The 22427-nt window shown below is 34.2% G+C and overlaps 1 protein-coding gene across 2 annotated transcripts in view; it reads right to left on the bottom strand.

The window, feature by feature from the left end:
• Positions 1–22427, bottom strand: part of USP6NL (USP6 N-terminal like) — a 164921-nt gene that overhangs the window by 7410 nt on the left and 135084 nt on the right. For both annotated transcript variants that reach the window (XM_081298830.1, XM_081298829.1), the window contains 6 exons: positions 22211–22259; positions 20587–20707; positions 17598–17692; positions 16791–16856; positions 16594–16693; positions 13380–13532 (listed from right to left, as the gene is read on the bottom strand). In XM_081298830.1, the coding sequence (XP_081154956.1) occupies positions 13380–13532; positions 16594–16693; positions 16791–16856; positions 17598–17692; positions 20587–20707; positions 22211–22259 (584 nt within the window). The remainder of the gene's footprint in view (positions 1–13379; positions 13533–16593; positions 16694–16790; positions 16857–17597; positions 17693–20586; positions 20708–22210; positions 22260–22427) is intronic.

The raw sequence follows: 22427 nt of genomic DNA, 5'->3' as shown, positions 1-22427 counted from the left end.
AACTTGTTTTTCACCTGTTATCACAAAATAATTTATTGTCATTTGAAATAAAAAATAATCCAACGATAGCTATTAATACATTCTGCAATGGTCACTGTGCTGAGCACCAGCCCTGATAGTGGTGAGCACACAGACCCTGTCTTTGTTTTTATGAGGCTCAAGTCTTGGTGTTCATAAACCTTGTCAATTTATCATCAGGCTCTCAGTTATGCCCATTTTCTTCTTCCTTTGATGAGGCAAATCCTCAGAGCCCTAGGGCCCCAACAAGACGTGGTCCTGCCTGTGTTTTATACATGGGAAAGCAATTTCAGAAAAGCCAATCTTATCCCACTTCACTGTTACCTTTTACTATGCCATTTTCATAAACTTGTAGAGAAACTTTTGATGGTTTTAACTGAATTTATATTGACAGTATTTACATAAGCTCTTGGTTTTATATATTTAAAAGCACAAAAGCATCAGAAGTGGCAATGAAATTCTGTTTCATTTGTTTATACACTCAACAAATGCATACAGCAACTACTAGGTCCCAGGCACTGTCCTAGGCCCTGTCCTTCTGGAGTTCATACTCTAATTGTACATAGTGCTAGGAAAAAAGTGGAAAAAGCAATTAAAACCATCAGGGTCAGGTAGCACAGGGCAGCGAAGAGTACCATCAAGAACAAGGCCTTTTGAACAAAGGTCTAGAGGGAGAAAGACAGAGGATGAGGCCAAGGACCCACAGAGTCAAGTCACGAAGGACACTGACTAGAGTGAGGACTTGGGAATTTGTGTGGAGTTAAATAAAAAATGCTAGAGGCTTTTCAGCAGAGAGTTACATGATCTGATGTTTATATTAGAAAGGTCACATGAAATGGCAGAGTTGATTTCGGCTGTGGTAATAACTAAGGATGATAATGGTGACAATAACTGCTAATACTCATGAAGTACTCACTATGAATCAGCCACTGCTCAAAACCTGTACATACGGCAGAGAACACTGGTCACTACTGTTTCTTCATTTTTAATAGACGAGATACCTGAGGCAAAGATTAACTTGCTGAAAAGCTCAAGGCTAGTAAGCAGTAGATCCAGAGTTCAAACCCAGAGTTGATTCCAGAATTTTTGTTCTTTACCCCTACACTTTAACTGGGGTGAAAAGTAGTGAGAAGAGGTTGTTTCTAGGATTCATTATTAAGGTAGAGTCTACTTGCTTGCTTAGTGTTTTAGATATGAACTGTAAGGGAATGAACAGAGTGGTTTAAGGACAGTGACAAATACCATTTGGCAGTAGTTGGCATATCAACATTGCTCTTATGTCTTTTTGTAATAAATGATTTTATGATATGTAGAAAAATTATTTCAAGTGATAATCCAAACTGTAAAATGCTTGTTATACAGAAAAGTTTTCCTTGCTTTATAAGTGTTATGTGAAATGATCAAAGCATTTCCAGTTTGGCTTCTCCCTAGTCAAAATATGAAATTCACGGAATTAAGAAAGTTGACTTAAATGCAGCCCAAATCAAAAATAGCCACAGGTAGTTATTCTGCCCTCCCAGTTAAAAGCTAGTGAGCAATAAATATAAAACTACTCTAGAATCTCCAAAAAGTTTTATCACTCTACAAATAGTTAACCATTTAATCCCAGATAAATATATTAATTCCTTCTTCCCTGTTGGTAAATAATCCCAACAAATACAAATTATCAATAAGATATAAAAACCTATATAACAGAGAGTTAGGGTGTGGCTCAGTGGCAGTGCACTTGCCTAGCATGTGTGAGGCCCTGGATTTAATTCCCAACACCACCAAATAATTAAACCAACCAACCTATGTAACAGAAAAGCTGAATTTATGAACTTTCCTTTAGTCTCTTTTGACAATTTTTTAAGCAGAACATAGTAATCTGATTGGCTAATTTAATGGCTGGTTGACAGTCCATCAGGATTACAGTATCAGCCAATCATCAGAACACCCTTTTCAGGTTGGTGAGTAGGAACCCAATGAAAACAAATATTTAAAAGCAAAGGAAAGCGGTGGCACCAGGAAATGGCGAATTCATGCCAACAAAATGTGCTGCCACAGGGACAAAACTGGATTTGCTGCAAAGATCTTCATGCTGAGCCTTTTCAGCTGTCCCTCTTATCTATTCTCTGGCTTCTGGCAGCCTACAGAGAGACCCACCAACTTTTAGTTCACATAAAATCATGTTAAATGTTTTAAAAACCCTCCATAGTAGAATTAAAAAAAAAAAAAAAAGGCAGAATAAAACAGATCTCAAACTGAGCAGCTACTGCGCCTTGCACATGTTCTCCCTGGAACCACACTGTAGGTGGAAGCTCAGTGCTCCTCAGCCTGCCTGCAGATGCCCACAGTCTGCTTCCGATATTTCAGTCTTCATCAATTCACAATTCATGAAAACTTAATTTATCCGAAATTAGCTGTTTCAAAGAGTAGCTATCCTTAGATCTATATTCTAAGTCTCAAAATTGATTTATTTCTATTTTAAAAAATTATAGATTGCCTTTTCTGTTAGCAAAAAGTCACGTTTTATTATTTATGATCTTTACTGTTATGGTTAGGAAACATTTTTAATGTCAACAATGTAATAAAACCAACTATACCAATTAAATCTATTTTACATAACCACATCAAAAAGACAACTTAATGAAGCAAACATGGAAGCTAGACTGGGGCAGTAACAAATCCATAGAAGAATTTAGAGTTTTCAAAATTTTGCAGATACCATATTGCTGGGATGGTCAACTTGAGGTTGGCTTTCCAAAGTGTTTTCCACAAACACTCATCTTTAGCCACTTCTTGATGATGAGGGACATGAAAGGGTATCCCATTGCCCTTTTCTTTTTTTGGGGGGGATGAAACCCAGGGCCTTGCACATGCTACACAAGCATTCCATCACTGGCCACATCCAAAAATGGTACCCCTTTAAAGTGTGGTGGCCAGACATTTAAGCAATATTTTCTATTTGAACTAAAGAAAATAAAATGTTTGATTACTTCCCTTATCCAGCTTTGTTATGGAAAACAGATTTACTTTCTGGTCCTCACATTGCCTTGCTGACCCTTTTCACAAACATTATTTCCCAAATGTTGTATATGTCCAAGGCATAGTGTGAAGAGCATGGCCCACAGGGACAAATGACATGATTTTGAATCCTGGCTCTGCCATCTTGAATTTATATAACGAAACCGTTCCAGTCTCAGATTTCTTATTTATTAATGAACATCGTTTTGTAGATATGCTGTGAAAATTGGAGTTTATATGAAAAAAAAAGCTAGCATATTAATTGGAATACAGCAGGTATTTAGTAACTGTTGTTATTACTCAAGGCATATTATTTTAAGACAAATTCAAAGTACATCTTGATTACTAGCCAAGTTTATCTTAATTTTGACTCATCAATGGGAGATCTCCCTGAAATTTAACATTATACCTTCCCATGTAATGCCATGTAATGCCAATCACAAATCCAAACACTGTGCTTCAATTCTTTCATTTAAGTGATTGATTACAAATACTGAACTGAGTAAGATAAAAGGTGGAGCACCTTAACTTCTTAAAATATAACAAACTCATAATAATTAGTAAGAAAATGAAGGATACCCCATATAGAAAACTAAATAAAGAGTGTGAACAGGAAAAAAGAAAGCAGGTAAATATATTATGAGTTACCAGAGAATTGCAAATTAAAATACTTCTGAAATTAGTATCTTACTATTGTGGGTTTGGAGAAACAAATTCTCCAATTTGACAATACATATTGAAGCATCTGATCTAGCATTTCACCTCTGGAAATTTAATATAATTAATGCACATGCAAAATGTTTGCTATAAAGATATTCAAAACTGCATTGTTTCTGGAAAATCATATACTTGAGTTTTGAAATTAATAATCATGAAATATATATGGTGAAATAAATTATGGAATATAAAATAAATTCAGCAATCTTATTGCTATGCTAATATATTTTTAACGTTAATCAGCAAAAAAAGCAAGTTATAAATGCAGTATAATCCCATTTATAATGAATAAAATATAGGCACAAATCTATATATGTCTATGAAAATGACTATAAGAAATAAATATTAGTTGTGGTTAGCCTGAAAAAGTGCTCTTAGACTGAATATTATTTTTGTTTAATATATAATTTTTCTACTACAAACACATATTGCTTACATAATAAGGAAGTATAAAGCTTAAAAGCACAGAATATACTTCAATAGGTAAAATGATGTTAACCTGCAGTTTTGGTGTACAACCTGTAAGCAGTATCTTTAGTTTATTCCTGAAAGTATCACAACTTTGTGAAACACTTTATTTTTACCTAAATATACTAGGCTAATGGCAATCTTTTTTGATTCACTAAATAAACTATCTCAACAAACAATGAAATCAGATTAATCAGGCTTATCAGATTAATTCTTCATGGAACCATGGTTAGTGGTTACCTTATTTGGTTGCTAAGTGCTCAAAAAGCCATTTTTCAATTAATCCATTTATTGATTCTTCCCTTATATATTATATTTACTGATTTAGAATTTACATTATCTTTTATTCATTTTAAAATAAAGAACTACATTTTTTCTCATCTTCATCCTTTAAATACTTGTTTGGTTCTGCAATTTTTGAAGATGACTGACAGTCACAGCAATCTCATCTCAAGTTTACTTGGTCAAATGGAATATTCCAGAACATCCTCGCTCCAACAAGTAACTAGTCTCTTAGTCACACCCTGGCTTCCTCTGCCTTCAAGTTCCTCTTATTAATATTTATTCAGATTTTCCCATTCTAACCCCTCTGTTATCAGAATTATTTTCACATATGAATGATATTCTCTACTTTTTTCTGCCCATAAGTTCACTCAAATAAATTATTAAACATTTTAGTACAATCTACTTTTAGAGCTATCTTAAGCTACTTGAACTACCCTACATATACATACACACCAATAGTGCTGTACTTGGTCTTTGTTGATTTAAATGTCTCTTTTCACCTCTAGGCAACTAACTGTAAGTAATAAGATTCCAGCAGATTCCAGCTCTCAGCCTGGCTGCTTTTCAATAGATATAATTATACTGTTGCTCACTCATGTTTTCACTCAGCTTTGTGTCTAAAATTTCATGTTGCCCTTCTTCCTCCTCTGAGCACAGGAGTTGAAGAAGTATTGCCCGAATTAAGGGGAAAGTTTTTGTGCAAATATCACATATTAATGGTATTTTTCACCAGTGTTTGGTCATATTAGATGACAGGTATTTTTATGCAAGTGCTAGTAATGAAGAGATCTGTTACAAATCAAATAAAACAACACTAAACTACAACAACAACAAAAAAACTCAGATGAAATATAACTTGATACATTTTAGAATAAAGGCAATTCAAACATTGTTTTTCTCTGAAAAAAAAAAAGGAAAAGAAAAGAAAAGAAGAAACCAACAGAATAATACTTTAACTTCTCCAAAAAGATAAAGGAAAGGATCCCCTCTTAAATCCCTACAGGCTGATCCACCTTTGGTCTTTTTTAGGTCTCTGTCACCACCCAGTGGACACCACATCAACTGCAAGATCTGCAGGTAAATTGCCTTGGAGGCATTTAGCAGCTTTTTGCACCCAAGGAGACGTAATTACGTAAAGTGCTGAGCATGCTCCCTGTGAGCAATGTTTAGTTGTTCTGCAACAACTAAATATATATACTTTGTGCCAGCAGTTTTCATTAAGAAATGGCTGTCGGTGATTGCTGTGACAATTCCTCTACTATTCTGTTACCCCATCCCTCTCCAGATCAAGTACTAAGCCCAATTGAGTTTTTAAATATTCTCACAAAATTATGGATTTCATATATGTAACTGAATTACAAATTTTATTTGTTCAATGTACCTTTAAGCCAGAAGAACACACAGTTCAAACATTACTATAGCCTTGAACAAGGTGATTAAATGAGGTACGGTTTGCTTCTAAGTTATAGCTATAACTTAAAAGACTTTATTGTAGTTAAGCTTGTAGGTCTTTCTTCTTGGCAGATTAGCTTTTAAAAGATAAGGGAAACAAAGGAGACAATTATTAACAAATTTCTCACTGTAAACCTATTCAGACCATACAATTCAACAAATCTGTGAAATGATTTCATTTTAACAACGTAACATTTTGTGTTCCCTGGAGTTCAATTCACGCACATGTAAACAGTGCAGTGTGTGGAACACTGGTTTACATAAACAAAAATTGAAAACTCACTCAAACCCTCAAAAAGTGCTGCATGCTGGGCAAGTACTCCACCACTGGCCACACCTCCAGACTCAGAAATTTTAACATACAGTAAAACTGAAGTGTGTACCAATGATACAGAATGATTCATCACTTCAAAAAAACTGCTTTGGGCTAACCCTTTGTAGACAGACTTTTACTACCTGAAAAAAAAATAGAATTTCATTCATTTCAGGGAAAAACAAACCAACCTTGAGTGTCAGCTATATGCCAAGCACTCCATTTATGCCAATAATGCAGAATTGGGCAAGGAACCCACTCCACCCAAGAGATGTGCTAACACAAGGGACAAGCACTGGAAGTGTGAAGACAGGAGCAAGAAGAGGAGTTCAGTTCAGGAACAAATTCAACAGGTGATCAAATTCTGTGGGTTTAGAGAGGTAGGGGCTCACTGAGAAGGCTTTAGTAAAATAATGATGCTGAAGCTACTACATTTGTGAAAACTTAACAGAATGGTGAAAACCAACTGAAGAATTGTTAGGAACATTCTTGGAGGAAAAGCATATTCAAAGGCAAATTACTATGAATGAGCAGCCTCCCCACCCTTTACCTCATCAAATTGTGACCTCTAAGTAGTAGCCATTTTGTTGTCATATAAAGCACTGGCCTTGGAGTCAGGCCTGGGTCAACTAAAATCCTATCACCTACTAAATATAGGACCTTGGGCAAATACTTCACCTGGAAGCCCAAATCTCCTCTTCTGTAAGTTATTGATAATAACTGATGGCAAAATTAGAATGAAAACTACTATAAATTAAAACAAATGACAATTAATGCAAGAAATATGGCCTTAACAAATAAGAAACAAATGAAAAGAACATATTAGTCCCTAAGGTTCAAAGACCTCTAAAAGTACAAGGTAGAGGTAAAAGACAGTCAAACCCACCAGGTAGGAAGATGTGGTCTTCCTTGAAAAGTAAGGAGGAGGCAGAGTGCAACTGGAATCAAAGGTATCTAGAGCACAGGACAAAACCCGCCTAAGGGCACCAGCCTTGTGAAAATAGAAAGTGAGGCAGACTGAAGTTGGGGTCACTGCCAAGAACTCAGATGATGTCCCAGTTTGTAGTTCCACTAGGTATCCCAAAATTTATCTGAAAAAACTAAATCTTTCAGTTCCTAAAGATCTAGAACTAAGTATGGACAAGTTTAAGACAATAAAACACATGATCAATTCTGTATTTTTTTGTATTAAGTAAGGGATCGGCTTGTATTTCATATCTTGCTTATTTTACATGTTAATATTTAAGAGAATTTGGCCATAGTTAGCCTTTTCATGCCAACTTAAGATATGTAAATGAGTCAAGATTTGCGCTTTTGATTTTAAACTTGTAAGCAGTATAGAAATATTTAAGAGATTTAAGATTTGGCATATTCTGAGGTGTGAATTGGATTTATGAGTTACTGTGAAATTGGAGATTTTGTTTTCAAAGTAAAAACTGATATTTAAATCAAACTGGACATATCAGATTTATAAATATAATTTAAAATGTTTATAACTAAAGTTTCTTTAAAGAGAATGTTAAAATTTTCAAAATTTAAAAATACTATGCTTTTTTTTTTCTTTTCCTTCCAATACTGAAGATGGGACCCCAGGGTTTTTCACATGCTAGGTAATAGTTCTACCACTGAGCCACACCTCCAGCTCTATGTTAACTTTTTAAATTGAATTAAACATTAAAAGAAAAAATAGGTTTCTTAATTTTCTACTTGAAAATATAAAATACTAATTTTGAAAATCTAAATAAACCTGTGCATAGAAAATTGTCTTTGAAAGTAACCAAACAAAACAACAAAAACAAACTTGCCTTAACAAAAACCCATTCCAAAGGGTTGCTGGGAGAAAATGAGTAATGTGCATATAAATCATTCAGCAAGGAGTCTATCACTTACAACTCAAAACTGTTTCCTGTTATTATTACTATTTATTATGCTGCCTAATGGCTCCGGGAAGGTGGGAAGGATGAAGTGGAAAAGAAGACAAGAAGAGAGTTTTTTACGCCAAACCAAGGACTTTGTGTTTTCTCCCATAAGCACTGGACTGTGCCAGGAGGGAATGTGAATTTCATACCACCCCTCTGGTTCTGTGAGGAAAGGGCACTAGAGTTGAGGCCCCAGTTTATGCTGCTGCTGCTCTGGGAGAGAAATGTCAGAGATATTAAGAACTAAAAGACAAAGTACTTGATGAGCTACTGCATAGTAACTAAGTGGGTGCCAGGAAGTAGAGGCAGGAACAGAAGAAAAAGATGGGTGTTGACCACTTTGTGACAACAGGAAATATGTAAGAGAAATAGGGGAAGCTTCCGAGATTGGGTAGAAAGATAGCTTACTCATTTAGACATCCAGTTTGCAGTACCTGAGAGGAAGGCAGGTTAAGATGCTCAATTACAGTATTGGCAAAACAGGTTGGAACTCAGTTCCCAGGACCAAGATGTTGAATAGACATACAGACTTGGAAATCTTCTAAGATTGCTCTGACTGGGAAACTGAACTGCCCAAGGACAGAGCACAAGATAAACAACTTTATGTAGCTCATTTTAAAGATTAGCTCAAGAAAAGAAACCAGTGAAGAAAAAAGGGATGGAAGGAATAGGTAGGGAAGCAGAGACCAGAGCAGGACTGAGACAGAGCAGTTCTCTAGAACTGAGCATGAAATAATTTCAAATTGTGCTGCATGAATAGCACTACTGTGAGCACAAGTGAGTGTCTTCTTCCTATGTTCCAATCAAAACTTGTCACTACCAGTACAAAAGACCTATAAAGGAAACTACAATATGAAAGCCAGCAAAGTTCATTTTCTATAAACAAAATAAAAAATCCAAATTTCTCTAGGGGAAAAAAGCACATGTATCAGAGCCAAAAGCAACAAAATGTTCACTTAAAAAGATTTCTTCAGTTTCATATTTTCTGGTACTTAAAAGATAAATTTGAAAGTGGTTCTTAATTATTCTAAGAAAAAAATCTTCTCTCGATTCTTTTATATATGCCATGAGCTAAAATTTTTGGCCAAATTGGCAGGCACAGTAGAGAAACACAGGATTTCTAACCAAGATGACTTTCACTAATTCACAAAAGCTCTGCCACCAGTTACATTTGAATAGAACAGAGGAGGAAAAGATCAGTAAGAAAAGAAATTAAGCATTTATTCTAGCTTTTCAGTAGGAATTACAATTTAAGGTAATTAAAAAGCTACAGTTGATAAAGGAGGCAAAAGTTCTTTGTTACAGAAAGTGTGCCCCAAAATTTAATTTAGGCAAGGATTATCAATGCAAGCTAGAAGTATCAAGGGAAAGATTAAAGAAAACTGGGTATCTGAACAATGTCACAATATTTTGCCACAGATTACTTGCTAATTGAAAAGGTATTTTTTAAAAAAAATTAAATTTTCTAATTAAAAATTTTAATTAAAGTAATCTGGTCCTGGGCTGGGATTGTGGCTCAGCGGTAAAGCGCTCCCTTAGCATGGGAGGGACCCAGGTTCAATTCTCAGCACCACATAAAAAAAATAAAGGCATTGTGTTGTGTCCATCATCATCAACAACAACAACAACAACAAAAAGTAATCTGGTCCTAATTGCCAAACTCAGAATCATTCACAATAAAACAAACAAACAACAACAACAACAACAAAACCCCTAGTCACTATGTACCTCCTGTTTAATATGAGTCTAATTAAATTGCTATATCTAACTTCTAGATTGCAGGACATACAGATGCTAGGGGAACAAGTTAAATGACATTGCGAAAAAAATCAGACAACTCCAGAATGTGGGACATTATACATGATGACTGGACGGACCTCTATGGCAATGGGAGGGAAGGAAGGACAGACTGACCGATGGACAGAAGGGGAGAAGGAGAAGGAACAAGATGGAGAAAGGAGAGGTGAAATAAGAAAGAAAGAGGGAAGGAAGGAAAAAAGGGAGGGAGAGAGGGAGGGAAGGAAGGTATGGTGGGGTGGGTAAGAGGAGAGGCGCACTGCTCCATGTCAAGAGTCAAGAGTCTAAAGAAGCACATCAAACACAAAGGGTGACTCTCAAATAAATGCTGTTGAGAAAAACAGTTTAAAAGGCAGTATGGGCTGGGAGCAGTGGTGCATACCTGTAATTGGAGGATCGAGAGTTCAAAGCCAGCCTCAGCAAAAGTGAGGCGCTATGCAACTCAGTGAGACTCTGTATCTAAATAAAATACAAAATAGTGCTGGAGATGTGGCTCAGTGGTCGAGTGCCCCCTGAGTTCAAACCCTGATATTACCCCGAAAAAGGCAGTCTTGGGACAAGTGGAAACATTCAACAAGGAACTGGCATGAGCTAATATTGGGGAATCACACTGTTACTTTTTTGATGTGACAAAGGTGCCATGGTTAGGCAGAAGGTCCTTGTTTCTTAGACACAGAAGTGAAGTATCCTAATGTCTTTATTTTCACTTTAAAAACATTCAATAAGCTGAGTGATAGGCTAGGTGGTCTACTTTTTGTATGTTTGAAAACTTTCACAATAAAATGTTTTCAAAAAGTTAAATAGAAACTATAAAATATGCACAAACAAAATGAATATATAAAATATCAATAATAGTTAAAAATAAAAATAGCTGGATACTTTCTTGACTTGAAAAAATAAGAAGCATGAATACTGAAAAGAAAGGAAAAACTACTATCCTTTGAAGATATAATTGTATATCTACAAATCAAAGAAAACAATCAATGTAGTGGCTACAAAAATATAAAAAATGCCAAATGTCTAACTAGTTAGAAAAAAAAATGGAAGAAAAAAAGATGCAACTTATAATAGCCAAAGATAAAATCACCCCTTGAGGAACCCAGGGGTCCCCAACCACTATTCTGCCTATATTCTCCTCATCTTGATGACAACCACAGAAGTGAACCTTGTGCATGTGACCATAAGCCATGGTGCTCTGGTAGAGCTACCCACCCACAGTGTCAATGGCCAGGTTTTTTACACAGGACATAATTAGGGGCTGGAGTCAGTAGGTAAGAAATACGTAACAGTTAAATGAGGAAAAAAATGTACACTGAGGGTTATCAGAGTAGTCTCAAATAACTAAAAATAAAAGCTCTTTAGTAGAAAACCCCAGTTTTAAAAATAAGAACACTATTTTCCCCTCAGAAATCCTAAATCTTTAAATCAATGCAATCTCAAAATGCTAGTGAATTCTTTCTGGAAACCCAACAAACTAACACAAAGTAATGAGGAGGAATTAACAGGTATGAAAACAGAAAAAGCAAAGCCCTGCTCCTGGCTCACATTTTTTAAGAGGACAGAGGTGACATTAAACTTTCTTAGTACAATGTTCGTTTCATTATCTTAATGTTCCATAGGTAGTTCACAATTTGTGAGGGCCAAGTAACAAAAAAATCCGGAAGTACATGTCCCAGTAGTAGCAGTATAGAAGGAGAGATGCTGTGCTGGAAAGGGCAGCGCCACCTTCTTTCAGCTCTCTTCACTGCCAGATGTTCAAGAAGCATCGCCCAGACTTCTTGCAGTGCTTATCTATCCATCTCCCTTTAATCCCAGCCCTCTATCATTTCTTAGTTAAAAGCTCTTATAAACTGCTGAGCTTCCTCATCTGTAAAATGAGGCAAATCACTTTTTCAGAGTTATTTTTAGGGATTAGATGAGGGAGTCCCTATAGTATGTGCCACATAGTAACATTTTGCAAAATACTAGCTACTAATTAGATGCTAAATCATTATCACCATCCTGCTTCCATTACACAGGTTTTAAATTTTAATCTCAGGTTTAAATAGTTGCAATTTTTTTCCTTATGTGTGTATTTTACTAAAATTTGCATTAAATTCTTTTTAAAAGTGGACAATACATTGAAAAAATAAGCATCACAATAGCAAGAGTATAGTAATTGCTGCTCCAAATGCATTTCCTGCTACAGGAAAGAATTAGTAGAAAACAGACATAATTATACTGAACAAGGGCGGGTTCACCTCACTTAGTAAAGGCGATGGTTTCATGAGGCCTATGCTCAACCTAACTGTGTATGCTGTGAGGGGTTGTTTTCTAGTCAATCCTGATGACCCCAAACCTCACAGAAGCGCTGATTAAACCCTTCTCAATTAAGTAAGTAAAATCAGAACATCTTAATTTTTTACTGAAGGGGAAATGTATTTTCCATTAATGCAATTCTGCTTTCCTTCTGCACAGATATATCCTTGATGACAGAAGGATCAGGAAATGCCAAATTCACCTCTACCTGAGAGCGTAAATAACTTTTCATCTCTTGCCCATGATCTTCCACTGCCCTACCCTTTTACCATACCCTCCACTGCAACAAAGGTGAAAGAGGAAAAAATAATTTTTCTCAGGATATCATACATTGTTAAGTACTATCTGGTCAAAACTCTTAAAATTACTCCTACTGTGATCTTTCTACATTTTCTTTTCTCTCCCTCTCAAGCTCCCCTACCCTTACCATTTATCTTGCACCTAGCTCTATTATTACTGCTCCATTCACTTTGTTATCATCTGTGTAAATAATCTCAACTGAGTGCACCTGAAAGCAAGAAGACATTTTTCTCTTAAGTTTTCAAATTCTCAGAGGATTCCCCAGCAGAAAGCCTAACAGTAGGTCCTGGAATGTTTTGAAGTAAGTGAATAAAATATATTACCTACAAGAGCCCTGGATTGGTAATCAGAAAGTCCAGACTCTACTCTTGTTAATGCAATTTGGAAGTTCTGTAGCTTCCTATTTAAGTTTGAATTTTCTCATCTGTAAAGTGGGACTTTACTTGCTCTGCTATTGTACAGTTTTATAAAATGAGATGACGAAAGTAAAAAGTGCTTATTGTTATATTAGTTTAAATAACACCATAGTTACTTCTGAAAATTAATATTATTTGTCAACCAAATTTATAAATTTAAGTAGGAACAGTACAGTTGTTCCATTAGGAGATGTAGATTTAATGTCTACTTGCTTTTTCTTTAAAATAAATTTTTTAAAAAAGCTAAAGACAGTAGGTAAGGCATTCACTTATATTATTTCTTCAAGAGTATTATGCTTGTGCTATGAAAAAGAAATAATCCATGTTAATTGTGCCATGTCTTCCAATCTTAATTATAATTTAGATGTAAAATATTGGGGTATTTCTTACCAGGTTCTGGGAGGTCTAATTTCGCCCGCTTTAGTTCTGCCATAGAAATCTGAAGTTGGTCTATTACAAAATCATCTTCAAAGAAAAAATCCTTTGCTAGAGTCTCCTGAAGAAATTCTACAAGTTCTTCCATAGATAATTTCATTAGATGTTCTAAGAAAGGATGACAGAAATGCAAATGCTAAGTCAACAATTACTTTAGGTTGAAAAGATAATACATTCTATTTGGTATAGCACATTTTTAAAAAGGGCATTGAAAAAACATAAATAAATTTCACATAGCCTTGTGAATGTTAAAATAATTTTTTTTTCTGATACTGAAATGGTCACAGAGAAATGCAGGATAATCTTACTGGGGAGAAAGAGGAGCTGGCATATACTGTCAAACACCTTCTCATTGGTTTAAGAGTAATAATATATAGGCATTAATAGTAACCCAGAGTAAAAGCTTCTCTGAGACAACAGACATAGAAAGGCACCCAGGAAGACATGAGGCCTTTCTCTTTTATTGATTTAAAGCTCCAACTGTCAAAGGCAAATCCACTTCTAAGTCTGTATTTATTAGTGGTTCAGAACTTTTTTTAAAAGAGATTATTAATTTGTAGAGTTTATTTCTGCTTATGAAAATAGTTTCATTAGAAAAGTTTTAAACTACAGACACAAATCGGAAAATAAAAACCCACTAAGATCCTACCCAATACCCTACTCACAGGTATGTATATTAACATGTGCATATGTGTATCAATTCACAAAATTAAATGATATTTACCAAGTTATTCACCTTGCTTTGTTCCCATTCAATAATATATCACTGATATCTCTCACTTCGACAGATATGATTTTATACCATCATTATTCGCAGTGATATAATAGTGCAATGTAATGAATGCATTGTAATTTGCTAATTAGTCTTCTAGTTATGGACATTCAGATTGTTTCTTATTTTTTGCTATTTAAAACCACTTCGCCATGAACCTCTAGTAACCGTGTCTCTAAATATTAAGGCAATGTGGAAGAAAGAGAAAAAAGAAAAAAACCTCTTAACCACTGAGTAAGTGTCCCCCAAAAAGTTTTTCTTTTTAAATTGACAAATAAAAAATTGTATGTATTTAAGGTATAAAATATGGTCTATTATAAAATCATCTTCAAAGATGATTTGGTGTATGTATAACATTGTGGAATGATTAGACCAACCTAATTAACATATCCATCAAACATATTTATTTTTGTAATGAGAACACTGAAAGTCTACCTACTTTGTAGTTTTCAAATATTCACAATATTATTAGTTTCAGTCACTAGGCTGTACAACAGATCTCCAGAACCATTCCTTCTGTCCAGCTAAAACTTTTTTACCTCTTAGTAACATCTCTCCATCCTCCCTGCCTCTCAACTACCATTCAGGTTTTGAAGCTTCACATGGTGATGAAGGAAATTAGTTTAAGCCCTTGAGCTTTGTTTCCCTAGCTCCCCCCCCCAAAAAAAATTATAGAGCAGTAAAGAGATTTTTCTACAGTTTATTTAGTCTAATGATATGCTAGTATATAAAGTAATTGTTGTGCTTAAAGTTTATTCACAAAGGGTAAAGAAACTTTTTACTTGTCAAAATTGATCAAGGGTCATATAAATAAAAACAATTTAAGAAGAAAAAAGAGCTACAAAGAAATATGTTTCTACTTTTAGACTGTTTAGGGAACATTGATATCTCTTAATAAAAATTTTATTTTTGTTCCACACCTATTTTATTCATAATCCAGAGAGAAAGGAAGTAACTGAAATGGAGGAGAGGCAGGAAGAGAAGAAAGAGGGATTTCACCTGGTTATAAGACAGAACCCTGGGTCTTGGATAGCAATTTGTTGTCAAAGGTTTTGTCGTGGTGCTTTAGTCTGTGTGTTAAGGAAACAGAGCCTGAATACAAGGGAAAAGAATCACCACGCTTCTGAATCCTTTTCTTGAAAAGAGTAAACAATACAAAGGTATCTTATAATGGGCATTCTTATTCCTAGGTAAAAGTGTGGTTAATCTGACCCTCCTGAAGTCCACTCTGTTCAGATAAATAACAAAACAATCTTACACCAAAGTACCTAGCATGTACTTAGAGAGAAAAACCATAAACATAACCTCATACACTCAACTGGCTCCTACTGCAGATGGGATGCTGAGGAGATCATTCAAGGACAACATGACAGAGCAGAGTATATGTGGAACGTGAAATTATGTGGTATGGTCTAGATTAGAAGTACTATATAAAGTTCTAAAGCTTTCAGTGATTCACACTTCTGTATAGTTTTAAGAAGAGTCACAGAATGCTTACAGTTGAACTGAGACTTTAAAGTGAATATGATTCTTCACATTCATGAAGAAAATCTCATTTCTTAATTTTAAAGTAAGGCATAGCAACTCAATTTACAAAGCCCTTGAAATACTGCAACTGAGACTAAAATGTGTTTTGTTATTTTGTTTTAAAAAAAACAATCCTTGCTACATTTATGCAACTACAGACACTGCCTTTACTTGCCTCAGAGGTCATGACATAGTCAAGCAGAGTTGATCTATAACTTCCCCATCTACAACTTGGAGCTGGAAGCTCTTTTTCCTAAATGAAGGAAACAGTAATAGAAATAGTCTCTGTAGCATCCTTAAATCATGAGGCTAAAGCTCTTTCTGTTCTATTACAAACTTGAAATTCAGATCAATGAAAAGAACAGGAAGATCCAGTGAACATAGAGTTAGAAGTGATGGTGGAATATGATGATCATTATTATCCAAAGTACATGTATGAAGACACAAATTGGTGTGAATATACTCTGTGTACAACCAGAGATATGAAAAGTTGTGCTCTATATGTGTAATAAGAATTGTAATGCATTCTGCTGTCATATATAAATAAAAAATTAATTAAAAAAGAGAAGATCCAGTGAAAACCAATATTTTAGAATATCATTATTAGTGAAACCAACAAATTTCATTCTACCACTCCAGTCAAACTGTTATAAGGAGAAAAGAATCCAAGATCTTTGCCATACACAGCTCTAATAGAAAAAAGAACCACAGAAAGTAAACTACCAACTGAAGATAACTTCCCCACTGATTCTCAAGGACTTTTTTATACTATCATGGAGACAATGGATGAGGAGCCCAGTGGGGACTGACACATCAAAGTTAAAACAAGTCTTGATTTTTATGAAATCTTCAGTTAAAACATTTTCTTACTTTTGTGTAATTTTAAGATTGTATAAGACATGGCAGTAAGAACTCGTTCTCCTTCAAAGATGTAGATATCCCATATTCTGAGGTTTAGAGTAAAGGGAGTCTGTAATGAAAAGCAAAACAAAACAGAAGAAAGATTAACAGTTTGCCTCACCTTGTGATCAGAATTTTATGATAGAGTTTTGTAAGTAAATACTTACACGATCAAGGAAACATTGAAAAAACCATTTCATTGTGTAAAAACTCGTGTAGATTTCTTGAGTATCCTGAAAAAACAAAGATCTCACAATTTCTGGATTATAACCAACAGAATATGACAATACAATACACAAAATTAGGAAGGATATTGGAGATAGCTGTCAAAGATAAACATAAAAAAAAACCACCTTTTGGGGCTGGGGTTGCAGAGTACTTGCCTAGTACATGTGAGGCACTGGGTTCAAGCCTCAGCACCACATGAAAATAAATAAATAAAATAAAGATATTTAAGGAAAAAAAAAATCTCTGTTATAACCTTTTTCTTGATATATTTTCCTATTCTTACTTTTTCCCCCAAAATTTTACCTTTCAAGATTAACCCCAGAATAAATTTCTCATGAAAGGAATGTAATACATTTATTTTTCACTAATATATTTTACAATTAACTATCTTTGTTTTACTAAAGTATTATATCTTATAGTAAAGCACACATATAGTTCATGAGGAATGAGTTTGTAAGACCCTTAAAATACTTTTTGTACAATTCAAAACCCTCCAAAGTAACTAAGATATCATATATCATTTAAAAACTTCATTGTTTCTGCTTATCAGCTTCACAGAAATCTGAATCTATTAATTAAAACTGTGATAGATCATCAATATTAAATTTTACAAATCTAATGTTTATCAAACTGGGAATTGTAACTGTTTAGTAAATGAAATGGATGACACTATAAATTAATGAATTAACTGAGGCCAAAGGCCAAATACCACTGTAGCTTCATAAGTCAGTGTCACATCTACCTACCAAATGTTGCTTAAGCTTGGACAGAAATTTATTCAGTATTTTTTCATGATGTTCTTGAAACCTCAAGAGTTTAGGGAAACCTTGGACAAAAAAGCCTATAATACAAACATAAAAACAGTACTTTAGAAACAATATCCATAAAACATACCAATTTAAAAATGCAACACATTTCTTTCATTCCTATCAAAAGAAAAAAGAAATACCTAGTACTTACCAAGATAATTTTCCTTCCCACCAAAACCATAATTGTATACAAACTTTTGGGTAATGAGACTTTTAGCTAGGATTTGTTGTTAACATTCACCTATATTTTTATAAAATATATTTTCTGTAAAAGGCAGAATATTTCTGAATTAAAGGAAAACTAGTAGACTAAAACAAAACCAAAAAAAAGTGAAAAGAAAAGAAAACTGAGGTTATTAATCAAGATTCTGTGTTCTTTTTAAGACCTTTGGCCATATCTTAAATGATTGAATTTTTTATAGTTCTAATCTTAACTACTTATCATTTGGTTTTACTGTTAATGTATTACATAAACATTTATTTACATTTTCAAGTTTACTTTAACAATTTCTCTACTACCATTTTTCCAAAGTTTTTATCACTTTTTAACACTTTCTATAAGCTATATTTAGCATAAGCTAAAACAATGTTATATCAAAAATCATATTTTAATCCAATTGATTATACAATCTGTAAGATGTTTAGTTATAAATGGTTAAGTTAGTATTAATTTGTATATTTAACTCATTGAACTTTATACATCTATTTTTATTCACAAGGTTCCTTTCAGATATATTTTAAAGGATATAAATTCAGTGGACTCTTATTTCTCCACCCTAGTGTTTTCCAACTGGTTTCTAAGCAACTTTAAAAGATGTTAATAGATTTTCTATGCTTTTAAAAAAGAACCTGGGGTAAACAGTGTATGTTACATGTTGGTTTTGGATATTTATGATGTATATTAACCTATTAATTAACGTCTTTTAGATTTCATGAAACATTTTGCTTTGCTTATCTCAATCTCCCAGACTTATCTGAACTTGGAGTCTATTTTTTTCCCACAAAACATCTGTTTCAAAAAAACAAAACTTTGTTCCTTCAAGAACTTCAGGAACACACTACTGGGAAATACTGCTTTACAATCTGAGCAGAATTCTCTGTTAACTATTGCTCAGTTTTTGAAGGTATGTGTAAAAATTTCCAGAAACAGAGATTCTATTCTTCTCTCAGTAATATTTTCCAGTGAAATGATTTCATTAAAAAAAAAACTTTATCTATCAGTGCCATTTTCATGGTCAATTTGACAAGAATGGGAGTTGGAAAATTTTCAAGAAAAGTATGATTTTTTTGAAAAAGTCAATGCACTTCAATATTAACTAGCTCAGTGATACAAAGATATCTAATATTTCTTCATTTTTCAGTGATATTCCAGGCTCAGTATTTTAAATCTTATCTTTTCTAGCCTTACCTTTGATTCCACATTATTTACAAGTGATACCACTTTAATAAAGGAAATGCAAAGGATAGAGGGTACTTTAGATAAAACTTCATAAGCAGGCATAGAAACAAATATTTCTAAGTATAAACTCACCCATAAAAATGACCTATACTTCACTAAAAGAATAAATGTTAGGATAGAATTGCTTTACAGATTAGATTGGTGACAATATTGCTAGCAAATAGATTTAAAAGAAATGATTATTTTCTAAAATTAGATAGGCTTCTACATAATTATATATCACTTAAATTGTATACTTCATTGCACTCAAGACAAATCAGCAATACCACTGCATGGGGAAGCAAAATAAGACTAATAAGGAAGAGTTCTTTTTCCTCAAGATGTCTTTTTAAATGATACTGCCTATTGAATGTCAACTTAACATAATAATATATCTTACATTTGGAGTCCAGAAACTGTTAACATGTGTTAAAACAATTGGCAAGAAACACTGATAGACTAAAGCAAACACACATACACACATGCACACACCCCTCACACCCCTCCACACACAACACTCCCACAAAAGTCACTTGCTAAGTTTGTCAGATTTAATATACAATGGACTGTGGAAGGCCATAACTTTGAAAACGTTAAAATAGCATTTTCCATGGAAGGTCCCCACAATATAGAGCATAAATATTCACAAAGTGAACGTAGGTGATTCATTCTTAAGAGTAATTGGCATTACAAGTTTTAATTTGATACTACCATATAAATGAATTGGAAAAAATAACTTTGCCTTAATATAAATGCCACTTTTATTTCCAAAACAAGTTGCAATCAATACTCTCCAAAATAAAATTTAATGAACATGCTTGGCAAATATTAGGAAAAGGTCATTAAAAACAATCTGCTAATCTGAAAACCAAAAACTATGCATGTTTTGGAATATTAAACAATCTAGTGCCCAAAACATGTCATCAGCCATTTACTTAAAATGGAACAAAATTTATGGCTGGAAGATCTAAAAATCACACTTGAAATATGAAACTACTGTGTTATTATGTACTTTTCCTTTAAATGCCTAAATGTCATGTAATTTCTCAGTTAATATTCTTTGACAAGAAGTTATACATCACAATATCCAGTCAATGGTAATATTTAATTGAAATGGTAACTGCATGACTATCTAAAAGTTTTGATCAAAAGGTACCTTGTATTTCTTCTAAATAATATATAGCTTTTCCTAAATTCCTCCAAACCTGAATTAGTTTCTTCTGACTGAGGGCAAGTAAAAAAATTTAAAAATTTTAAAATACCAACAATATACTTTGGGGAAATGACAAAGAAAAATCAGTGTGAACTGAAAAAGTTAGAAAAAAGTTTAATAATAAAAACCAAAAGAAATAGAAACAAACAGCAACTGAACAAGCTCTGAGACATTAAGTTTGTTGTACTAATTCTACCAGGCATCTTTGACTTTGTTTTCATTTACCTTTTATCCTCTCTGATTTATTGCTTATGATAACATATGGATGTTCTTACCATGCATGGCATGTTTGGGGCCCGAGAAGAGTTTGACCAGGGCCCAGAAGGCATCTTCCTCGTTCATATACATGAGGAGTAGAGCTGTGATCTGGCTCATCCCCTGACAGTACCCAACTTCCTAAAGAGCAAAAGAAAGCACAGACACTAGAGTTCTGAATCCAACTACCGATATCACAAAATGCCTAGATAGGTTATTTAGTGGGCATTTCTAGAGATAAGTATTACAATCTTTACAGCATAATGCCATATGTGATAAAAGAATAAAAACTCTCATATAGAATAAATGCACAGGTATAGACAAAGTTTAAGTGTTTTCTATAAAATCATCTTCTGTTCGATACTGTTATGCTCTCTTTAAAGAGTACCAATATTATTTCATTTTATGTATGATTTTTAGTTCACGATTATTCCTCTTTGCTCAGATGCTAGCAATCTCTCCTCCTCCAAGTCCAAGTTTGCTATCTTATTTCCTCTATATTTCTGGACCCTTAAGTAGATACTTTTTGGATGTCCAACCAACCTACACCCCTCTAAGAGCTACCCACTCTCCTCATAGTCCCTGCTTTGATATGGCCTTAGTGATTCATGCTTCTGTAATAGGAACCATAGCTGATGGACCAGATGAGGACACCTGACACCAAGAGAATAATTAATTGGTTGCATGGACTAATCAGACACTCTACTCTCTCTAGGAAATGTGAACAAAGCCAGAGGGGCTATAATCACATGGAGTTATGTACACTATTAATATGGTATTCTGTGAGTGGAATTTCAGCCATGGAATAACCAGCAAGCAGGTAAAGGAAACCATCTGGAGACAGACACAGTAGAATACACAATTCACAGAGATAGTCAGAGATACCATGTGGCCCCACAGAGACAGGGAGAAAGTATAGCTATTCTCCCTGAATGCTTCCCACCTTTCAGCTCCAATTCCCATGAGACCAGGTATAGCTTCATGTCCATGAGAAGTTCCTTTAGTAAATCCATTTTGACATTTCCCCAGTTTAAGCTGACTTCTGCTCTTATAATGCACAGAGTTTAGTTACAAGAGAACTCAAACATCTCAGGGTTCAAAGGTTCTCCTCCCTAGAATCTTGTCAACAGGTATTATTTAACACCCATGTTAGGTCTCTCCCGAGAATGGTACATGCCTTAAGAGTAGTATGTTTATTACTAAAAAGTTTAGTTTTATTCTACTCAAACTGAACATCATCTGATACATAAAACATAATACTGGAAGACAACCTTCTAGGACTTACTGAAGAATTATTGAGTCAAGCAAAAATTAATCTAGCCACCAACTTCCTGTCCTACCTTCCCAATTCCTGACCTGTTTGCTTGAAAGTAATAATAAATACCATAAAACATAACAAAACAATCTATAGCAGGGGAGAAAAAGTGAGATTCACTGGTGTACTATGGTCATATCTTGTTTTTTTCCACTTCCAATCACTTCTGTTCTAAGACCTCAGGGTTACCATAGGAGCCATAAAAAGATCCACAGAACTAAAAGGTCCTGGGATGAAGAAATGGGGCTACAAGGGCCTTATTAGGTAGGGGGTGCCAAAAGGAACCTCCTGCTTCTTGGAATACAAGAATAGGGCATGCTCGGACTTACCGTATTATAGATAGAATATGCAGCAAGAACATGAAATAAGGATTGTTGCCTAGAGAAATAAAAATTTACATTAAACACAATTTAAAGAGTATTTCACACTTTTAAAATTACAAACTTACAAATAATCCAGATAAGATTTATAATTGCAATAAAGAAATTCTAAGTGCATATGAAAACAGTACACTCAACAGTCTAAATTTGAGACTAGACCGCTTCA

Source organism: Spermophilus citellus (assembly GCF_964194105.1).
Source record: "Spermophilus citellus genome assembly, chromosome: 6".
Taxonomy (NCBI): Eukaryota; Metazoa; Chordata; class Mammalia; order Rodentia; family Sciuridae; genus Spermophilus; species Spermophilus citellus.
This window is presented reverse-complemented; position numbering and strand designations above follow the sequence as displayed.